Here is a 21,587-nt window from a genome sequence, read left to right on the forward strand (position 1 = left end):
TGTCAGGCATTAGGGACCATCATCCATTAAAAAACATGAAGTAATTTTCTTATTAGATGGCAGGTTGACATGATGATGAGAAGCCCATAGGATAAATAACTTGCCCAGCGTGTGTGTGTATCAAATTTTTTTTTTACTCTAGGAGTTTTTTAAAATTGATATATCATATTAGTGTTGATCTTTGATTGAAAATCAAATTAATTGCACATATATTAATTTTAAACAAGAAATTTAATGTCAAAACATAAACTAGTGAGGTTGTGCAAACTTCAAGATTGGATTAAGCTCTCATTAATTGCGTATTGGATTGAAATATATGGACTTTAATGTAGGTTTTGTTATTTATATTGGTTATTTCTGAAAAAAAATAAGTTTTTTATTGAAATAAAAGACTCTCTAATATTTAAATTATGCTTTCATTGACTGTATATTGACTAAAACTTATGCACTTGAATGGAGGCTTTGTTTATGATATTGGTTATTCTTAAAAAAGCAAGTTCTATGTTGGAATAAAAAATCCTCTAATATTTAAACTAATAAATGTAGGAGAATAAAGATAATGTTCATAAAAGAGCACCGGAAAGAAAAATGAGTTTGAATGGCTTAAACTTACGTGGATTGGCTTGAATTACTTGAATTGGCACTTTGTTTTACCTAGCAATGAAGGTACTTGCAGACCTTTGTCACTTCAACTTATCTTGAGGAGCATAGTACCTTGGTATGTGAAGAAGAGTTGCACCATTGATGGAGAGGTTTGTATTGCTATTGGTTGTTGTGATTGCATGTACTTTTTTTTAAGAAGTTTGGGCAAAAAATAACTATTAACTAGAAAACTAGTAACTCGAAAAAAATATATTAAGATGTTTACCGGCTAGAATTGGGCAGGCCGAGGTGAAGGTGTCAAGCAATAGTGGGAACTCCTCTGTGATTGGACCTGGCCCAAATACCGAGGATGGTAACCCATTGCGCTTAGGCAGCAATGACTTTGAGCAAGTCCACTTGGGCTAGAGAGCATGATGGTAATCTTTCAGTAGGAGAGCGGTATAGGAGACTTGAGAGCTCACGAGAGTGATTGAATTGAAAAGAAAACAAGAACAGAATTTTAAAAAGTGAAAGAAATTAGCTCTAGCATATGAACCCAATATGTCTCCATTCAAAAGTGCGTGTGGCTTAACCTACCTCAAATGGTGGGCTTTCAACTTGCCTTTAGAATCTAAGCTAAACAGGTTAGTATTGGTATTTGATTAAAAAAAAATTAATTGCCCAAGTATTCTTATTAAACAAAGCTTTTCATGTAAAAAAAATCCTTTCATAATACAAAACTATATAATATATCCAATTAGTAAAATTGGGTTTTTTTTTTAATTTAGATAATTAAAAAGAATCTTTTATTGTACATCTAAGCTGCTTGGTACCAGAAGACACGTCAGACAGTAGAAGTTGTTCACCCATAGAGCCGACCTTCAGAACTCCACATGTAAGCCGCGCAGCAAATTTCCAGGGTCTCCGAGTAGGAACAGCTTGAGGTCCAAGCTGGCCTAGTTGACTAAAACGCCCACCGTTGGAAATTAGGAAGAGTTGGTCACCCACATAACGGATCTTCTAATTTACCTGTTCTTGCATCAGATCCCTATAAATGCCATACCCTTTTCTCCCCGTTCCATCAAGCTAATCAAACTCAATAGTTACAAGAGATCTTCACATTCCACGAGCATTTCCAATACCTAAGTGAAGAGATTCAATGGCCCACACAGCGATGTCAATGGGTTTGACCATGGTCCTGGTGACCATGCTTTGGGCGGGAGCCATGGCTCAATCAGATTGTACAAATGTTTTAATCAGCATGTCACCGTGCCTAAATTACATTACAGGGAACTCCTCAACTCCATCCTCACAATGCTGCACTCAGCTAGCTAGTGTTGTTCGCTCATCACCCCAGTGCTTGTGCCAGGTTCTTAATGGCGGTGGCTCATCACTAGGGATCGAGGTCAACAAAACTCAGGCTATAGCCTTACCTGGTGCTTGCAATGTGCAAACTCCACCTATCAGCAGCTGCAATGGTAAGGAACTTGGAACTTATTTTACTTCTCTCTTTGCAACCTCAACTTTCTTTGAATTGCCAATGAGCTACAGCTCAATTGGCAATAGCGCCCCTCCTCCCCCAAGAGGTTTCAAGTTCGAAACTCTCCTTCGTAGCTAAAAAAAAAAACCTTTGAGTTTCCCTGTCAAAACTCTGCCAAAATCTGAAAGAATGGATGCTAGATCTCCCTGAACGACAGTCAGGGATGAGAATGAACTAAAATAAACGAGAAATATCACAAGAAGGAAAATATCACTGAACATTTTCAAAATTTTCATTCTGATCTGATGCCAACTCATAACATTGTATTGGACAGGTGCCTCTCCAGCTGCCTCACCTGCGGGAACACCAGAAGCTTCAAGCACCCCTTCAGGTACAGTATTATATGCAAATAGTGCAACTGAAAGTAAAATAACTAAACAAGTCGGTGCCTCTTTACACCGAACTTTTTTTCTTGCATATGATTAATTGCTATGAAAACACAGCATATGGTTGATCAAGTTATTCTATGCTTGTACACCAATAGATCCTCATAAAAGGATTTTCATCATGTTAGACTCTGTTTTGCTATTAACTTGCTCAAGGTGACATTCACTGGTGTAGGAACGGCATCCAAAACTGTACCATCAACACAAACAGATGGAACATCAGGTGGAAGCTCCTTGGATTTCTCAATCTCTTTACTGTTCTTCCTTCTCTTTGCCGCTTCATATGGTTCAACCTTCACAGTGATTTTCTGATCAGCCAGCCAGTCAACACTTACACTATACTTTACACATTGCATATCCTTGGTCATTGATGTATGATATAATATATTACCGAGAGCGTCGGTTGAGGGTGCATGTATTGTTTACTTTTTTTGCGACCTCATCAAAGGTTGGTGTAGTTTTGTATTACTGAAGAGACGTTTGCTCTCTTCCCTTCCTAATAAGACATATTTATGATCTATCATAAAGGACATTACACAGTTTTTTATGTTCTATGCATACAGCACATTAAACAGAGAGTTTAAAAGTTTGTCACTTAAAAGGAGTTGAACATAAGCTGAGCTAAAAAGAACGGAAATGAATAGCATAATAACAAAAAACGATCAACAAGTTCATTTAAGGTGTTAATCTGGCAGTATTATATGTGCCGAAGTCAATATCCTACTAAGAAACAAACCATGTCAGTCACATTCCTCAATTTAATGCCACTAGTTACATCACTAAATAAAGAAAATTACAGAGGAAAAGCATCATTAGAACAGACCTTCTGTTGTAAATTCTGTCTAACAAATTATCAGATCCACGCAAAAACCAAAGTCTCCAGCTCGCAGCTGCAAACAACCACTGAAAGTTAACTTGCACAAAATGAAACCAACAGGAGACCATGACATCCACATATTCAGACATGGCACGCTTTCCATCCTTCCACGATGCCTCTGCACTTTGAATGGCTTGTAGCTGGTTATGAAATCGTTTCCATTGACACACCTATACCCATAAAAAGATGCCTCAAATTTTATACTTAGCGTAAAGACAGGCATACACTCCAGCACAAACAATGTTTTGAAGCTCGGATCACATTAAAAATACAGATTTATAAAAATGATAGGTGGCAAACCAGTCTACAAGAATCAGTTCCGATTTTGGAATGGATTAGGAACTGAACCACCCATATTCTTGGCAAGTTAAAATTAATATAGCTATCAGTTAAACCATTCAAAAAACCTGTCCATATTTTAACTAAACTTAAAAGTCCCAGCAAAACCCTTGTATCTTAGCACAGTTAAAGACTCAAAGCATGAACTTTATCATTTCTTAAATCTATTGACTATGAAGAGAAGTAAATGGGAAATAAAAAATCCTAATTCTTTTCATGGGCAATGTTAGTTTGTAACAAAGCTCTAGATGCTGAACATCAAGCACAATTATAGGCCCCAACTAAAGCAGTTCCAATTGCATTATCTACAGCCACCAATGGTTCTCTCTTTGAGCTTAGGATAGGCTGATGAACGAAGCCAACTGCAACATCTAAACTCAGTTTGAATGATTACACTGGCCAATCACCTTGCCAATGAATGAAGCAGGATTTCCTGGTTCAAGCTGTCGCAAATTGAAGGGTGGTAGACAGAATAAAGACCATCAGTCTAACCCTTGTTGTTTCCTCTGTTCAATTGCTCTTACTTGGCTAGTTAAAGAACAAGCTAAAACAAGCTAATTTGATAGCTGAGCAACGGTTCTAGAACATGTTCAAAACTCACATCCAAAAACAATGTCTTTGCAAATATCCATGATAATATTCATGTGCCTATCAAACTAACTTTGGGTTTCTTCTTTTCAGTATGTTCATAGAAACTAGGATCAAGCACATGTAATTCAACCCCCATTATGAGTTTGAAGAAAATTGTTAACATTATCCACTCACTTCAAGCAAAGTTAATCTGCTCTGACAATCAATATGGAATCCTCAGCATTATTGATATCAATGGTTATTCATTAAAATCTTCAGGTCGTGCCACAAGATGGTCACCAAGGTGAAAACTACCATACTCCACATTTACATATTGCTACAGCTTGGACAAGTATTCTTGTTCATGTCACCGAGAATAACTGTCGCACTGGTATATTATTCACACACAGAACAGTCAATCAAAACCTATAATCAAAATCACAGGAAAAAAAAAACCTAGGAAATACAGAAGATTTGCATGGAAAGGCGTATTATCTAACCAGAAATGCTATATCACATTCCTACCATAAGCTTTGGGAGAGCCAGAAACAGCTTTGCTGCACAGTTCCATCTATTATGTCCATCAGATTCCAAATTAAAACCCAAATCATTTCCAGCACTGCTTCCCTACTGTTTCTGTTACTCGCTCCAATATTTCTACTCTCTATCCACATCCATTCATTAATAAGTGGCAACTGATATTTGGGGGATAATAATTAGCACACTAACAACATATGCGTCAAAACAATTAGTTGAACCCACTGTCCAAACATAATGCATTCACCATATGCCAGAAATATGTTAACGGATACCCTGATATAGGTTTGTCAAATTCAAAGATACGCAAATATAGATATGATTTAGGAGGGGGGGCATACATACGAACTTCTAAAAGTCTGCACACTTCAAGTGTGTGATTGTGAGCGCACAAATTCTTCTAGTCGGTCCCACACCTCCAACGCTGCAGCCCTATCCTGGTGCCTCTTGTTCTTGCTGATCTGCACATGTAACATGCCAATTCCCGATAATTGCTAAATGGCAAAAGGCAGTTGAAGTGGAAGAGACAGGGTAAAAGTACTGGGTGCCCGTGCCACCCGACAAAGCAAGTCTAATCAAAGGGGTAAAGTGCTCACCGAGATAATCTTTACATTCCACTGCTTCACAATCTTAGCAGACTCCACACTATCATCTTCAAACCGCATGAAAAATCCAATAACTGCATAAGTTTAAGCAATTTATGTCATGCCAATTGAATCCAAATAGTATTTTAAATACACCATATTACACTATAAGAATCACACTCTTGCATAGCCTACAGAATCAGCCAACACCAATCACCAGCTAAGTACAAATCCCAAATATAACTACCAATGCAATCCAACAAGCACAAAACTTCACTTACTTTTATTAAATATCTCAACATGATCCTTAAAGGGCCAATCCTTGAATTGCCACTCCTTCCCCAGCACAAAAACTGCCACAACCCTATCCCAGTCATCACCCTTGAGTGCAGACGGCTTATCCCGCACCTCATAAGCCGTCATCACTCTATTCCTATCAGTGCTAAACTTCTTCTGCACTGTAACACATTCCGGTTTCGGCCCTTTCATCTGCTTAGCCTTCACATCCGTCGGTATGAAAATCCCATCTTCCAAAAATTCCTTCACATTATAAATCGTAATCAAAGTCTGAAACGCACTTGGCACCAAAATTATGGGCACCCCCTCCCCAATTTTCCCTCCTTTCGAATGCATTTTGGGCTTGGCCGCTGAATCATAGCCCAACTCATCACCACCATACCCAATTCCTCTCTCATCAGTTCCCATCAACCTACTCTTCGCCACTAACCCATCTTTCCTCTGTTGACTCTCAAATTTATGCCTCTCCTCTTCACGGCGCGTGGAAGCAACCAAAACCCCATAAAAATCCCTATTCTTACACTCCAACAACGACTCCCTATCCTTCAACGGCCTCTCGTTGGCGTAAATCAAAGAAACGTGATTTTCAACTCCCTCATTCCCATTGTTCACCTTGTCGGCGGCGGCGGAATCATCGATTCGAGAATCAAGAAGCATAGGATCATCGGGGCGGTAATTAAGATTAGGGTTTTGAGATTCTTGAGGAAGAGGGAAAACTATGGAGTCGGTAGAAGAGAGTTTTCCGGAGAGGTATTCTTTGACGGGTTTCCAGTCGATGTAAGTGACAGGGGGGATGCCGAGAGCGAGGGCGTCTTGGAGGTAATTGGTGAACTTGATTTTGGTGTTTTGGATGCAGTAAACTAGGGTTTCTAGTGTGTAGAGATTGCCTTGTTTGGAGCGGTAAGCGGTTTTAGTTGAGCAAGGGAAGGTGTATTCGTTGCCGAAGCGGAATTCGTCGTTGATGCGGATTATTTTGTCTAGGTCACCCCGGATGGTGAAGTCGCGGAGTGCTGAGAGTGGATCCATTGGTGAGCTGGGAGGTTTTTCAGTGTTTAGAAAGAAAGAGTGGGATTTACTTCAATTTTCACAGCGAACTCTTCAGGATGAGGGGTTTTGTAAGTATTGTGTACGAACTGTACACGGGTAAAACGGTGGAGTGGTGACGCAGGGGTGGAGGACTGTTAAATTTCTCTATGGTGATTTACAAATAAATTCGCTTTTTTTGAGATAAACAATCAATAATTTCTAATGTTTCCATCTTCTTTGGTATAGCAATGGGGTCGAAACAGGACCGATTTCTAAAGTATTTTTTATTTAAAAATATATTAAAATAATAATTTTTTATTTTTGAAAAATTATTTTTAGTATCAATATATTAAAATGATATAAAAATAAATAAATAAATTTTAAATAACATAACTTGAACCCCCTTTCTTGATAGTCTCTTAATAATCAACTGAAAAATTACATGTAATATCAAATGATTCCTAATTTTACATGTTTTTATCGTTGGTTGTCATTTGTTATTATTGATGTTCACGATTAAAAATTAACTTCAATTATTATAAAGTATAGTTAGAAAAGTATTTTGATTTCTAACCTTATTTGAAATACAATATTGTAATAATAGCAATTACTTGTATTAAATATAAAAAATTAAATTTAAGGGGTATAGTTCAATTGATCAGGTTCTAAATTTGTTTCCTAGAGATCACTGGTTCGAGCCTCACAAACCTCAGGGCTACTGAAGGCTTACATAGTCGTTAACTTCAGGACTCGTTGGATTAATCGAAGTGCGCGCAAACTGACCCGGACACCCCGTAAATCCAAAAAATATATATAAGTAAAGTAATCCTTGTTACTTGTAGAATAAGATTTAGTTAAAGAAGTATTGAAGTTTATTTCATATGGTAACTATGGTTTATATAAATTACATGTGTTAATAAAAAAATTAAAAATAATAAAAATAATGAATAGCTCATTTGTTTTTGTAGTTGAAAATTATTGTTTTTCTTCAAATTAATTTTTTAAAGGTTTATAGATTTTTTTGATGTGTTCTTGTAAATAAAAATTAAAAAATATTATTTCAATGCATTTAAAATAATAATTTAAAAAATAATCACTACCTAAAAAATGAATTCACCAGTCTCTATACCAATACAAGTGAAACCAAATCAGGTTTCCACCTGTATAAATTTTATTTATACAGGTTTGTATATTTCAATGTTATTCTTTTTAAGCTGGATTTAGATTGTTTTTGTGGATCTCGACTCTCCCAAAAAAAATTCTTAAAACATTCGCTATTGAAATAAAAATTAAAAAAATATAATTAAATATTTATTAGTAAATTTGGTCCGACTAGGAGCACTGTGGACTAACAATCCAAGTAAAAAATATAATAAAAAACACAAAAGCATCAAAAGGTGTGATTTTCTTATCAAATTCTTCTATATTTTTTTGTTCCCCTCAAGTATTTTGAAATATATTTCATACAAAACTCATCACTTATAGAATCAATATTATAATGAAAATTTTCAGCAAAATATTGATATAATTTTAAAATAATTATATTTTTTTGCGATTTAAAATGTTGTCAAGCTCATCATGCTCAAATTATTATATCAAAATAATATTTCTTGAATTATAAAATTTACTAGTTCAAATTTATTTACAAGCTTGGAAATATCACCTATAATCTTTTTTATATATAGACATCCATATATAATTATAATTATAATATATGTATTTAAGATTTATTTTTCAAGAGGGGGTATTTATTACTATATGTTTTATACATATTCTAGAAAAAAATAATTTTTTTACGAGGGCGACTGCCTCTCCAGCTCCTCCTCTGTGAGAATCCAGTATAGGGATTGAATTCGAGAAGGCTTTGTCAAAGGCATGGTTACAAAAAAAAAACCCAAAGACAAAAGATGCACATAATTAAACATCTCTATAATTTATTCATTTCCAAGCAATCTTTCTCACTCTGATGGAATCATTTTTCACTCACAATTAACATTCCACACACTATCATGAAACCAGTACACAATAATTCACAAAACAATCAAATTTGAGGATCAGTAGAGAGAAGACTAAACATCACCATGTCTCGAGATTTTCCCTTCAGCATATAATACCTTCTCAGGACACCTTCCCTCTCGAATCCAGCCTTCTCTAGCACCCTCTGGGAGCCTCCATTTTGTACATCTACTAAAGCTTCTAATCTTTCCAGATGTGGCCACTCGATAAATATAGTTTTAGCCACCAACTTCACTGCCTTTGTTGCAAACCCTTTGCCCCAATACTGGGAAGCCAGAACATAGCCAAGTTCGCCTCTACAGATATCGCAGCCTGAATTTTTGGTCACTGAAACGGCACCAATAGGCCGGTTGTTAAGGCATACTGCCTTAAACCATGGATGGGGCAGAACATAATTTTTGATGTAATTCAAGGCATCTTCTTTGTTAGTGTAAGGTTCCCAAGTGCAAAAACGAGCAACTTCCGCATCAGTGGCCCAAACCATGAAATCATCTATATCGGAGAGATCCAATGGCCGAAGTGAGATATCAGATAATTCATCGCCACCCTCTTTTAACAAATCTGGTGTGAAAGGATTTTGCTCCATCTGTGCTCTCCACTTATATGAACACTTTTGAGGAAAGAAGCTCCAGACTACTCTTGGTAATTCAAGTAGGAGTTGATATGTTTAAAATGAAAAACAGTATCAAGAAGAACGCAGCAGCTCGATAATTTTACACAGAACAAAATGCTAGCACTTGAATGATATATGTGTGTGCTTGTGTGTGTGACCACAAGAAATTACCTGGAATTAAAGCACGAAAACAAAACAAAATTGGGGTCCGAGTCTTTTACAGGGTCAATTTTGCTTTACCTGGAGTGCTGAACAAGGAGTGCAGACTTTATTGGATAAAAATAATATTTGTGGCTGCTAAAGTGCTAATTAAGGTCGTGGCCACCTTGTTTGACCTTTGTTTCTTTGTCCTAGCGAAGTTCCCAATTCGGAGCAAAGTTGCTTAACGTCCAAGGTAGTCGGATGCAATTGATAGAAGATTTTCCCAGCAACAGCCCTTGAAAGAACTAGGAAACTTACAAATTTGAAAGAGGACTGAAAGAGATGAAAGCAAATTTGAGCTTTCGTTGATCACCTAACCTGTATTCATAATTGGTTTAGCTCGCACACTCGTTGTCTATGAGTTGGAACTCCAGGACTACTGTAGAAAAATCCACTTGGATAGATTAATTTTTCAATGATTGTAGTTTCTGACACTATCTTGCTCACATCAATGACAATCTGGCAGGGCGATTTGATGATTGTCTGGATACAGAAGTAGTAGATTATTTAAATGAATTAAGCTGCGCGTCTAATCAATTTTTTAAAAAATATATATATAAAATATTCGATCATCCTTAACATGTTTTTTAATAAAAGGAATTTTTTTGATGTAACTTGATTGCCCGCAAGAAACAATATGAACGATTGATTAAAAAACTAGTTTGATTAAAAATATTTAAGATAAATTTTTTTTTAATATTAAAATAAAAAAATATAAAATTAATTCAGATCAACTCGAGATAACCAGTCAAATCCATGACTCGGATTATGAGATAAGAATAACCTATAAAAAGTAAATTCAACCAAATTATGAACTTCAATTCTCAATCAACTCAATATTGAATGATGAAATTTAAAAAAAAATCTAATTAATAAATAAATAAATAAAATAACCCAAGCAACTCGGGTTAACCGATTAAATCCGTAACCCGGGTCATTAGACTAGGATAATCTTGTAGAAAGTGAACCGAAATAAATTATGAAGTTTATTTCCTAATCAATCTAATGTTGAAGGATGTAATAAAATAAAAATAACTTTTAAAAAAAATGATCCGAGTCAATTAGATTAACCTATAAAATTTGTAATTCCGGTCATGAAACTAGAATAATCTTATAAAAAGTAAAAAAAAAAATAATTTTTTTATTTTATATCTATTTGCTAGTGTTAACTAAAAAATATTTTAAAAAAACAATTACGAAAAAAAAAAAAAAAATTCTACAGCAGAGTACTCGAGTTCCTTATGAAGATGGTTTGGCTACGCCCAAAGGCATTCTTGACTCTTCAACACCTTTTACCCTTTTTTTTTCTCCCGGTCCGAACTCCCTTTTTCAAAATCTTCAACCAAGCAAAGCAAAAGCTGTCGAGCAGTATGCTTGAGGGTCGTGCTCCAGTGGTACGTGGGGGTTTGTTTTTTTCTGCCGTCCTGAGTTCGATTTTTTCTGCGTATGCCTGTTATTCCCGTGGTATTTTATCTGTTCACTGGACTTGCAAGATGTTCAATGGGCCGTGGAGAATAATCGTGCTACGCGCAAGCTGGCTCGAACACCCCACACTAATAATAATAAAAAAAAAAGCTGTCGAGCAGTATCCAAGCCTCTAGTTTAACTGTACATAGCTGGTATCTGGCTAGGACATTTTCTTTTAATTGTCCATTCTTTGCCTTTTACTTCTTCGTCAAATACGAAGGGGAAGAAATAACTTCGTAAATGGATGAATATCTATCATGATAAGACTAACGAATAGATTTGTAGGAGGATTTTGAATTGAATTTAGGACATCTGGAATGTTTCAAGAAGAATAGGCTGGAATCATGGTCTCTTGGCTGTATCTTTTCTTGAGGGTATTCGATTGTTTTTTAAGATATATTTTATTTTAAAATATATTAAAATAAAAAAAATATTTTTTAAAAATATTTGTGATAGCAGAATATCAAAATTTCTAAAAACACCAAGATAATATTAATTTAAAATTAAAAAAATTAATTTTTAAAAAAATATTTTTAAAATACAAAAAAAAACATAAACATTATAATTCCATTGTTACAGTATACCGCTTGTCATCTTATCTTTAGCCAGTGTTTTACCACTTGTCACTTTATAATGGAACATCTAAATTTTCTTATTAAACTTTGGTTATAAAGAGGATCTCGTTCTCGTGTTAAAGGGTTAATGTCACCACCTGATTTTCGAGTCCATAGCCAACAATGCAGAAACAGTATTATAAAGATATTTTACCAACGCTAAATCTCTTAACATACATATTATAAAATAAATTATATATAAACTTAGTAGCATTTCTTAATTTTTCAAAATATAATATTCTTTAAAATTCCAACCTTAATTAAAACAATATAATAATAAAGCGTCTAAGACATTGAATAAGAAACTATAAAGAAAGCTTCGCAAAAATAAGTAAGATATATCAATAAACAACGTAATAGAAACTCTCAATCAAATATCACTGTAGAAACAAGATGGTTCCTATTTTTAATTTAGAATACTTAATATGAGATGGTGTTTATTGTTGTTAGCATATTCAAAGCACGCAAGTTTTAGCTTCAAATCCTATATTTCGGATATTAGAATAAAACTATCAAATTTGGGCATGAGAGTTACTTTTACAGCCTACTGTCTACTCAAGGAAGGAGACCAAGTTATACAAAACTATAGGAATTCTATAGACAAACACTCTATTTTCTGCTAGACATTTTCAAATAAAGACTTGCTGCTATTTTCCAGGAAAAAAAAATGAAAACCTTGCAAATAGACTCGGTGTAGTGGGAAAAGTTTAGGCCAAAGCCATATGGTTCTATTTTGGGGACCAACATACATCTACACAACTACAAATTTGAATTTGAGCTCTCTCTGTCTCTCTCTCTGTACACTTGCTTAGATCCTCATCTTGCAGCATGTAATTGATCACTTTGGGTATTCATCATTATGTGTTTTTTCTTTTTGTAGTTTTTATTGACGTGGTTCTCGCATTCTGCTGAAAAGCTTGTCAGACAATGCTTTTTTTTCAAGATGATATTTTTACAAGTTGTCCTTGAAATCAATCTATTCATTGTTGCCAAAAAAGAGAAATTAAAATGTTGATCATGCAGATTATGATTGTTACGATTGGCTACCTTTCAAAGTATATATATATATATATATATATAAAGGAATATCTCTAATGATAGATAAAGTGTTAAAGTTTCGCCACTAATTTTATAGTTTGCCACGTGGTGGGAGCCAATCTGATACAAGGTTTTGAGTATTTTTTTAAAAAAAGATTTCACCGTTAAGAGAATTCGTTGTTTTTTCTAGAATACTGTGCAAACTTATGCTTAAAACGAAGAAAAAAAACTGAACTGGCCGACAAGCTGAAACAGCGAAAAAGAAAAAAGAAAAAAATGTTTAACCAACGTTAAAGCAAGAAAGGAACATGTTTTATATTTTGGTTATTTTGTAAAGTATTTTTTGTTTTTTATTTAAAAGTATATTAAAATAATATTTTTTTAATTTATAAAATTATTTTTAACATTAAAACAATCTGAAATTATTTTGAAAAAAAATTAATTTTTTTTAAATATAAAAATAAATATGCTTAAAATATCTAAAAAGCCAATAACAAAATTAAACATTGTTTTGCTAGCCATCAACTTTGACCTTTTAAAATGTTTCCACTAATGTTTGCCTTCATTCGCTCTGTCCAAGTCCCCTCATTGACAGCTCAAAACATTAGAAGCGGTTTAGTTAATTTATCGAAGTATATTTTTTTTAATCTTCATTTTTTCTCGGCAACAAAATTTTAGGATAACGCCTAAGCATGGTTCTTTTCACCGCTATTCGTTGTTTTTTTTCCGTCTCCGATTTGATTTACTGTCACGGGTTTGTTTGTCTAAATGTCTATTTTTTTTTTCCTATTTATTTCTCCATTTTATTTTTGCTTTTCACACGAAAGATGTCCCTTTTTCATATTTCCTTCAGGCAACTTTTATTTTCAATTTGAATTACAATTCATTTAAATAAATTAATTAAGAATTTATTTTGAATATTATTTTATCAAATACAATCATTTTTTTTTACTTTGTTTTGGAGTTAGATTGTAGTAATTTTTTTTATAACATTAACAAGTGTTCTTCTTTATAACATTAATGTTTTATAGTTTTTTTTAAGATTTTATTTATTTGCTTTCATGCTAATGTCGATTTTTATTATTGCATGATTAGACAAATAAAAAAAACAATATTATTCAATTCAATAAGTCAAATCAGGTCTTGACCGAGTTGTATTTTGATTAGGTAGGTTTACCTGGTCATATTGAGTTAAATCTCACCTGATTTGATTTGAAATCTATAATAAATAATTGCTCAATTCAAGTCATTTTATATTAACTTGTTAAGATGAGTCAAGTTTCATAGGATTTTCAAAATGTCTTATTTTGCAACATGCGAGCGATGTATTGTTTAATATATTCACATCGAGTATGTTATGGTAAAAAAAAATTCAAAATAAATGGAGCATGTTAATAAAATAAAAAAGTTTTAATAAGAGAGATGTGTATTTATCCTTATTTTAAGTTGTCATTTTTTTTCTTAATGCACTTGATTTTTATTAAACAAAGAATATAGAAAATAAATTGATAAGAAAATGAGAAATTATATTAGCAAAATATTTTGTTTCAATAGAATTTAACTTATTACTATTTTTACAAAACTAAATTATTTCCATACAATTAAATAAAAAAAATTTGAGATTTTTCGGCAAGTGTCTTAATCTGTATATATTTCTTAATTTTTTTTTCTTTAGTTAATATTAATAATTTTTTTAATATTTTTTAACACATTATTTTTTATTTTTTTAAAATAAAAATAAAAATATTAAATTTCCAATTAAAATTAAAATTAAAATTTTTCTTGGTATTAAAAAACATATTAATAACACGTTATATTTAAAAAAAGAAAAAAAGAAAATTGATTTGCCTGCAGCTGCTAACTAGTTTTTACTACTTGAAGTCGAGAAATTGATGTTGCCCCAGTCAACAACACCTGTACAAACCATCGAATCAATTACCATAAGCATAAAATGAATTATCAATTGCCTTTTTGTATTTGTTTTTTATGTTTTCTTTCTACACTTTGTTTACGCTTTTTTTTTTTTTTAATGATGAAGTAGCATATTGCACCGAAAAATTTAAAGCATGATTTTAAATGTTTTGCTAAATCTAATAACCTTGGATATGATAGATAGGGTTAATAATTATTTTTATTTTAAATAAAAAAAAAATATGATTTTAAATGTTACAATGAGATCTAATAATATCAGATATGGCGGTCGAGTCAGACTCTATTGTCTTGGGTTTGGTTTCTTGGGTTTGTTACATGCTAAAATAATATAAAAATATTAAAAAATATTAATTTTAAGTAAAGAAAAGAAATAAAAAAAATTTAATTTTTTAAATGTATTTTTAAAATGCAAAAATAAAACATGCTTTAATAAAAAAAAATTAACCCAATTTAAAATAACAAAAAATTACCATTATCTAACTTTTATACAATATAAAAAAATTATATTAATTTATTTTCTGTTAGCAGTATAATAAATTTATATTCATAATACATGTACAATATTTTTTTTCAAATCTTTTAAAGTATATTACAATGATCACACAAACATGATCCAAGTCGGAAAAAAACGACACTTGCTAGTGTCACCAAGTTCCTCATGACTCTTTTTTTTTTGGACATTTGCGAGCTATCTTTTTGATACAGAAGGCATCGTATGGCCTTATCTCTTTTTCTTTATGACTTCTTTTTTGCCCTAACTTCTTTGTCGATGGCTCTTCATATGACTTTTTATTTAACAGTTTTATCAATGTAAATTTCTATTGGTACTTATTCTAATAGTTTATTTATGATTATTTTACCAATAATATTATGAATAAAAAATATTTATAAAAAATATATTTATCAGTGATTTATGATATTTAGGTAAATCCGTCGTTAATAAATTTATGAATAGCTCTATAAATAAAATACAAATTAAAAACACATTATTCATTTCATTTCATCAATAATTTCATTGAAATAATTTAATATATTACCGCTAAAATACCCATATAAAATTCTATCCATAAAATTGCATATTACTAACAGAATACTATCAGTAATTTATCAGTAATCACATGAATTTAATAATAAAAAACTTTGCCAGTAAATATCACTATATATAATATACTTCTAATAGTGTCTTATCAACAGCAGCAACAAAACAACAGTACCCTCGTCCGCTGTGTGTTTTTTCATCCAATATATTTGTTCTTCTAGGTCTAGCAATCATGCTTCACTCTTTCAAAATTTTGGATTAAAAGAGGCCCTCCAATTATACGAGACATCGAAAACATCGAGTTAAGTGCTCATCACCAGACCTCCTCGAACACAATTCTTACTGACGCCTTTTTTGAAATAACAATAAACTGTTCATCTTACAAGCCAGACTCTCTCCAGTTGCAAAACTTACTTCAATATATTGCCAAAACCGAATAATCACAACTCTATTTTCAAAAACTTTGTGCTGCCACATGATAAATATATCCTAACAACTATGAATTCTATACTAACACAGAATCATGCATGAATTACAGAAAGAACAATACATTAGTTGGCTCATCTTTGACAACCGATCGCAACAATTTTCCTCCACAGCAAAGATTTGTATTTTTTTTTCGCTTTCGCTTTTGCTTGTTTGTGTTAGGTACCTAAATTTTGTTAAATTCCGTGCTTAGGACAGAGTATGAGTATCCCTCTTGATAAGAACGTGGCTTTTCGAATCTCAAGACTTCTCCAACGTTAATTGATTCTCTAATATTCACGTCACCAATCTTCCACATACAGACAGAGTCATGCATGCACAAAACCCAATTTTAAGAGCTTCTCCGTTCCATCAGTTTTCCATCCTAATCAGCATCCTCAAGCATGACATACAATAGTCTCTTCTTTAATTCATTTACACGGATATTTCGTCGCAGAATGATTAGGTGAATGAATTGTATACGTAACCTTTCTTAAAATCTGTCCTCGAATGTTATATTATATATAGATAAGATGAAATTTCCGTTAAATTAGAAGAAGACGAACAAGATAGAATCTCCAGCCTCCAGGCTTCTCTCTCTGTAGTAAGAGATGGGGATCCGCCCGAGCCTGGTAACTGTGGTCATGTCCATCATACAGTGTAGACCCATCATTTCCAGTCGGGCGTCTCCAGATTCCTTCTTTCGGCTTAACTTCCAGATCGGCCCTTGCTTTACAAGAACATCCATGCATTTTCAAAGGGTGTTTCAGTCATCTAAAGATGGCACCATTATTAACTCACTTGCCTAAACAAATGCTCTAGCATGAGACGATGACACGACCTATTACTGTAGCAGAATAGAACTAGTGTGGGCCTACGTTTGTTTGTGGGGCCGGATGTCGTCAGAAGTCTATGCCTTTTGAAGTGGGATCCAGTTAAAAATCTTGATGATTACGGTGGTGACGTGCACGTTTGAAAATGTAATAGAGACTGTATTTTAAAATATTTTTTATTTTAAAATATATTAAAATAATATTTTTAAAATTAATTATTGATATTAACATATTAAAATATTAAAATGATAAAAAATCAATTATTTTAAAATAATTTAAATTCTGAGAAAAAACTCAAAAAAGCTTACAATGTCAAACATGCTCTTAACAGGCTTGGATATTTTACCTGCTTTTAGGCTCCGCTTCTACCATGTCCTAGCCGAGCCGAGTTTTCCTGTAAAAATAATAATTAATAATTTACATTTTCAAGCAGAAGGATATTTTACAGAACTCGTTAAAGAGTCGAATTGAGATGATGGGATTCAGAGCATATCATCATGTTTTTGTGCTTATTAATATATTTCTTTTACGTAGATTCAGTACATCGCAGTTGATTGGCATATGTGAATAAATTGATCACATCAAATCACAAGATAAATAAATGGATGTAAATTTAGAGTTAGAATTATTCACATCATGTAATCATCCAGAAGGCAAGATATTTTTATTAAATGAAAGATTAACCTCTTACATATGTATATAGATCGCTATATCTCCTGTGTATAAGAGTTCCATGTTAAATCCATTATGATTTTACAGCATGTCTGTAGTGCACAGGCTTCACAGGAGGAGATGTGTGAGAATGCATGCTCATCACAATGAGAGAAGAAAATTCTTGAAGATGAAACCATCAACCCTGATTGATTAGAACAAATTAACCCTTCTCTAGTTTCGAACAATTTAAATTTCTCGACCAGTTACACTTTTATTGACGCCCACAACAATATGCATCGTCGAATTCGTCCTTGATCTTGTAAGGCAATGATGCATAATGCAGGACACTTTCGGTACTCGAGTTGATGAGATGAAGAACTAATCTAGTACAAGTACGAAACAGAGTAAGGTTATGTCTTTATTTTAGGCCTTCGTGTTTCTGTGTAGTATTTTCATAATCACAATCTGTCAGGTTACTGAGGTAAAGAGCCAGGGAGAGGATATTTCTACAGTGACTTGAACACTTTCGTAAAAATAACCTCATTTAATCCCTGTTACTGAATTATACAAAACCATTTCACGAAAAAGCCCATATCTAAACCTCAATTAAAGTCACTGCTGACCAATCAAGAGTCGAGAGAGAGACAGACAGGGACAGAGAGAGCACTTCGTGGCAATTCAAAAACCGACGTGATTGTCATTTGTAAGGCAAGGGAGTGGTTTTATCAAAACCACTGATTTCCATGCATAACTTCCTTTAAGATCCACACAACAACCACCCCTCAATCCCACGAGCTCTCTTTCCTTATTTTGACCGTCCTCTTTGCTATTTCATGGCCGATGTCTCAGGTCCTGATGATGTAAAGAGTGGAATAGTGGGTTTAAAGTGTTAAAAAAGTAATGCAAAAGGACAGCCCACTGAAAGGAAAAGAGAGTAACAGTTCGATTGCTATCATACACCGCTCTGTATTTACCAGTCACTAGTCCTTTTTTTTTCTTATTCATGTATGAGTTATAATTTGTGTTTTTTTTTTCAGGGTTTGTGCTAGTGGGTCTTGTCTGTTTCTAAGGCTTTGAATTTGATGGGTTTTTTTTTTGGTGACAAAACCTGTTGAAATAAACTATTGAAGGCACATAAAAAAAAAAACATAAAGAGATACAAGAGAGGGAGCCAGGAGCCAGGAGAGAGGAGAGAAAGAAAGCGAAGTGAGAGGAGAACAAAAATACAAAACCTTCTTTTGTCATTGGTGGTGTCTGAGGCATGCACGTCTGGTCTGTTGATCATAACTCTCGGGGGCCTCTTTGCATGTCTGTTCTATGAGCTCAGGGATTCCTGCTGATGAATTGAGGTTTAAAGAGCGAGAAATTCTGGGAAAAAGTGATTCTCTTTCTTTCTTTCTTTCTTGTTGGCTCTTCGAAATGGAAGTGATCACAGAGCTATAGTGGAAGCAGAGGGGTTCATGGATCCTATTATTGGCTCTTCTATTTCTTGGTTTACTGAATATGACGGTTTTGACTGTACTAGCACCAGTCTTTTGCCTATCTTTCCCTAGCATAAACCTTCAAGGAAGCCACGTATCCAAGAATTTCTTTCATATTTCTGAGCTCGAAGCTGGTCTTGATCTTAGCCCCTGGAATCCATGGATACTACTGGGTAAAATCACAAATCCTTCCAGGTAAATCTCCTGTCATTTTTTTTGTTGGTTAACAAAGCCTTCATTTTTTTAATTAAATTTGGTAGCTCGTTCATTAATTTTTTATGTATTCGTACTCAGTGTGGGAATATAGTATTTGATTGAGATGATGAAAAAGAGATCAAGAACTGCAACAAGCAAGCAAGCTCTAATGTCACAGCATAGCTCAATCCCCTCTCCAACAGACAAGTTCAGAAAACCGACTTCATTTCCGAAATTGCTCACTGGCCTCACCTTCAAGAACTTCTCAGAAACAGCAGAGGCAATTATGAGCCCAACTTCAATTCTTGATAGCAAGCCCTTCTCAGGCCTCAAAAACCCCTTCTGGCATGACGCATGCCCCAGTCCTAAAACCCCGGAACCTGATACCAGGCGCCACTGGGACAAACTAGACTCCAAAGGCATTGGTCTTGGCATTGTTGATGCTCTTGACGATGAAGAAACTGACTCCAATTTGTCAAAACCAGAAAGCAGAATGGTTCTGTTTGGGTCCCAATTAAAGATCCAAATCCCTCCTTTGCCTCCACCATTTCTTTCACCAACGGATCAATCTCCCAAACTTAACGGTGATTTTGGTATCAAAACGAGAAACTCTCAATTCGGTTCTTTCTCATCTGGGTTATCCCCTTCTCCAGTGAAGAAATCATTATTCGGATCGGCTAATTCGGGCATGGACACTCCTAATTCTCCCCGGGTCTTCACTGGGTGTCTTTCTGCTAGTGAAATGGAGCTCTCTGAGGATTATACTTGTGTAATCACTCACGGGCCTGTTCCCAAAACTACTCATATTTTTGACAATTGCATTGTTGAGAGCTGTTGTGGTGCTGTTGGCTTCTCTGCTTCTTCAAGGAAAGACAACAATAGATTTTTGGGTGACGGGTTAACTTATCGATCTGATAGTTTCTTAAGCTTCTGCTCTTCTTGCAAGAAGAATCTTGAGCAGGGAAAAGACATCTACATTTACAGGTTAGTTCAAGTTTCCTTTTTTGAGATGTTTCTGCTTTCTTTCAACATGATTTATGTGAAGGCTATGCAAGCTTGTTAACTTACACATTAGACATGGAGATTCAGCTCATACATAGTAATATATTTTTTTTAAATTCAACAAACATTCAATCGATCAACCTGCGTGCTCTTTTCTTGGAATCTCAGACTATTTCCAAATAATTTTGAACTGATAAGTATACAAATATCTCTGATATTGGACTGACTTGCTATGATTTATTTGTAGTGCTTAGATTGTTTTATTTCTAGTTTCATCTCCGATTACTTACCGATAAAATTAAAGCTTTCCTCGAATGATTTAATTCTTTTTCAGAGGGGAAAGGGCATTCTGCAGCAATGAATGCCGGTACCAGGTGATGCTGTTAGAGGAGGGAATAGATGAAGTGGATCCAGATAGTGCTTGTGAACTTGTTCCTGATGCCAGTTTTCATAATTTCGAGTAGTCTTCCTTGCCTGAAAGCTGGACCAACCTAAGAAATAAACCAACCAGGCAACTACTCTCTCATCATAAGGGTAGCTTTGTAGGACTATTACCAAATTCTTGCTTCAATTCAAGACAGGTGTAATTGATAAAAGCGTAAGCAAAGATAGGAGGTAATTCAATGCAATGCTTGAACCTGTTTTCATGTTTTCTCCCTTGTTTTATCACTTCGTTACTCTCTCCTTGTAGAAAATAGACAGGGACCCAGAAGCCAAAATATGATCTGTAAATTTGATTTTATTGAAGTGATGATTTTGGTGCTTGATGTTGGGTTTGGCCGCAGAGTTTGGTTTCGAGTTGGTGTGATGATGATGCGTGACTAAAGCTTACTTTATCTTTTCTTTATATTAAATAGCTAGTAGCTATCATAGAATAGTTAATTAAGCACATAGGTCCAATAATCTCAACTGTAGTGAATCCTTTTCTTTTCTTCGGTACGCCCTCTCTCCATCTTCTTATTAATAATGTTCTTGTTGTCAATCTGTCTTGAAATAATAATTCCTTGTATTATTTGTATTACTATATGGCCCAATGATGCAAGCAAGACTTGTAATTATTGAAGGGAACAGTTCCGAGGGAATAGTCTCTGTGACTGAAATTCTTTACAGATCAAGCAGACTAAAGTTAGAACACCTTCAAAACTTCCATGCCACGACGCCGTTTGCCCCAGTCAAATATCAGTATTCTGAAAGCAGAATCACTGGTGGACTACCTTAAATAATGCTGGATAAGTTAATGGTATCTCTATAGCCTTGCACCAGCCTGACACAGATAGGATTTCATTATTTTCAAGTGCC

At 34.0% G+C, this 21,587-nt stretch overlaps 4 protein-coding genes across 12 annotated transcripts; 2 read left to right on the forward strand and 2 right to left on the reverse strand.

Annotated features, from left to right (window-relative positions):
* Window positions 1-1,239: 1,239 nt before the first annotated feature.
* Window positions 1,240-6,913, reverse strand: LOC7474195 (protein CDC73 homolog). 9 transcript variants are annotated; one of them, XR_008060308.1, is made up of 6 exons: window positions 5,697-6,912; window positions 5,428-5,510; window positions 5,181-5,292; window positions 3,332-3,555; window positions 2,342-2,417; window positions 1,240-2,196 (listed from the first exon to the last, which is right to left on the reverse strand). XR_008060308.1 is itself a non-coding variant. In XM_002315726.4 (4 exons), the coding sequence occupies exons 1-3, from the start codon at window positions 6,736-6,738 to the stop codon at window positions 5,200-5,202; spliced, it is 1,218 nt and encodes a 405-aa protein (XP_002315762.1). In that variant the 5' UTR covers window positions 6,739-6,913; the 3' UTR covers window positions 3,158-3,555; window positions 5,177-5,199. The 9 variants fall into 9 exon arrangements, 3 of the variants coding, with proteins under 3 accessions (XP_002315762.1, XP_024466332.1, XP_024466333.1); XR_008060305.1 differs by having other exon boundaries at window positions 2,342-3,004; XR_008060309.1 differs by lacking the exon at window positions 2,342-2,417.
* LOC7474194 (non-specific lipid transfer protein GPI-anchored 5) lies at window positions 1,742-3,035 on the forward strand. Its single transcript, XM_002314649.4, has 3 exons — window positions 1,742-2,060; window positions 2,397-2,453; window positions 2,684-3,035. Exons 1-3 carry the CDS (start codon window positions 1,742-1,744, stop codon window positions 2,818-2,820), a joined length of 513 nt encoding a protein of 170 aa, XP_002314685.2. The 3' UTR covers window positions 2,821-3,035.
* A 1,739-nt stretch (window positions 6,914-8,652) lies between the features above and the next one.
* On the reverse strand, window positions 8,653-9,485 carry LOC7498070 (uncharacterized). Its single transcript, XM_002315727.4, has one exon. The coding sequence runs from the start codon at window positions 9,338-9,340 to the stop codon at window positions 8,780-8,782; it is 561 nt and encodes a 186-aa protein (XP_002315763.1). The 5' UTR covers window positions 9,341-9,485; the 3' UTR covers window positions 8,653-8,779.
* A 9,233-nt stretch (window positions 9,486-18,718) lies between these two features.
* On the forward strand, window positions 18,719-21,053 carry LOC7498071 (FCS-Like Zinc finger 8). Its single transcript, XM_002314650.4, has 3 exons — window positions 18,719-19,286; window positions 19,386-20,270; window positions 20,623-21,053. The coding sequence occupies exons 2-3, from the start codon at window positions 19,411-19,413 to the stop codon at window positions 20,750-20,752; spliced, it is 990 nt and encodes a 329-aa protein (XP_002314686.3). The 5' UTR covers window positions 18,719-19,286; window positions 19,386-19,410; the 3' UTR covers window positions 20,753-21,053.
* Window positions 21,054-21,587: the final 534 nt, after the last annotated feature.

The sequence above is a fragment of the Populus trichocarpa genome, chromosome 10 (assembly GCF_000002775.5).
Source record: "Populus trichocarpa isolate Nisqually-1 chromosome 10, P.trichocarpa_v4.1, whole genome shotgun sequence".
Taxonomy (NCBI): domain Eukaryota; kingdom Viridiplantae; phylum Streptophyta; class Magnoliopsida; order Malpighiales; family Salicaceae; genus Populus; species Populus trichocarpa.

Coding starts and splice junctions, on each gene's coding strand:
- LOC7474194 (XM_002314649.4), top strand. CDS start 1,742: ATGGCCCACACAGCGATGTCAATGGGTTTGACCATGGTCCTGGTGACC. Junction 2,061..2,396: donor ACCTATCAGCAGCTGCAATG/GTAAGGAACTTG, acceptor TGTATTGGACAG/GTGCCTCTCCAGCTGCCTCA. Junction 2,454..2,683: donor AGCTTCAAGCACCCCTTCAG/GTACAGTATTAT, acceptor TCACTGGTGTAG/GAACGGCATCCAAAACTGTA.
- LOC7474195 (XM_002315726.4), bottom strand. CDS start 6,738: ATGGATCCACTCTCAGCACTCCGCGACTTCACCATCCGGGGTGACCTA. Junction 5,511..5,696: donor TGTTGAGATATTTAATAAAA/GTAAGTGAAGTT, acceptor AAACTTATGCAG/TTATTGGATTTTTCATGCGG. Junction 5,293..5,427: donor GGAATGTAAAGATTATCTCG/GTGAGCACTTTA, acceptor TTACATGTGCAG/ATCAGCAAGAACAAGAGGCA.
- LOC7498070 (XM_002315727.4), bottom strand. CDS start 9,340: ATGGAGCAAAATCCTTTCACACCAGATTTGTTAAAAGAGGGTGGCGAT.
- LOC7498071 (XM_002314650.4), top strand. CDS start 19,411: ATGATGAAAAAGAGATCAAGAACTGCAACAAGCAAGCAAGCTCTAATG. Junction 20,271..20,622: donor AAAGACATCTACATTTACAG/GTTAGTTCAAGT, acceptor ATTCTTTTTCAG/AGGGGAAAGGGCATTCTGCA.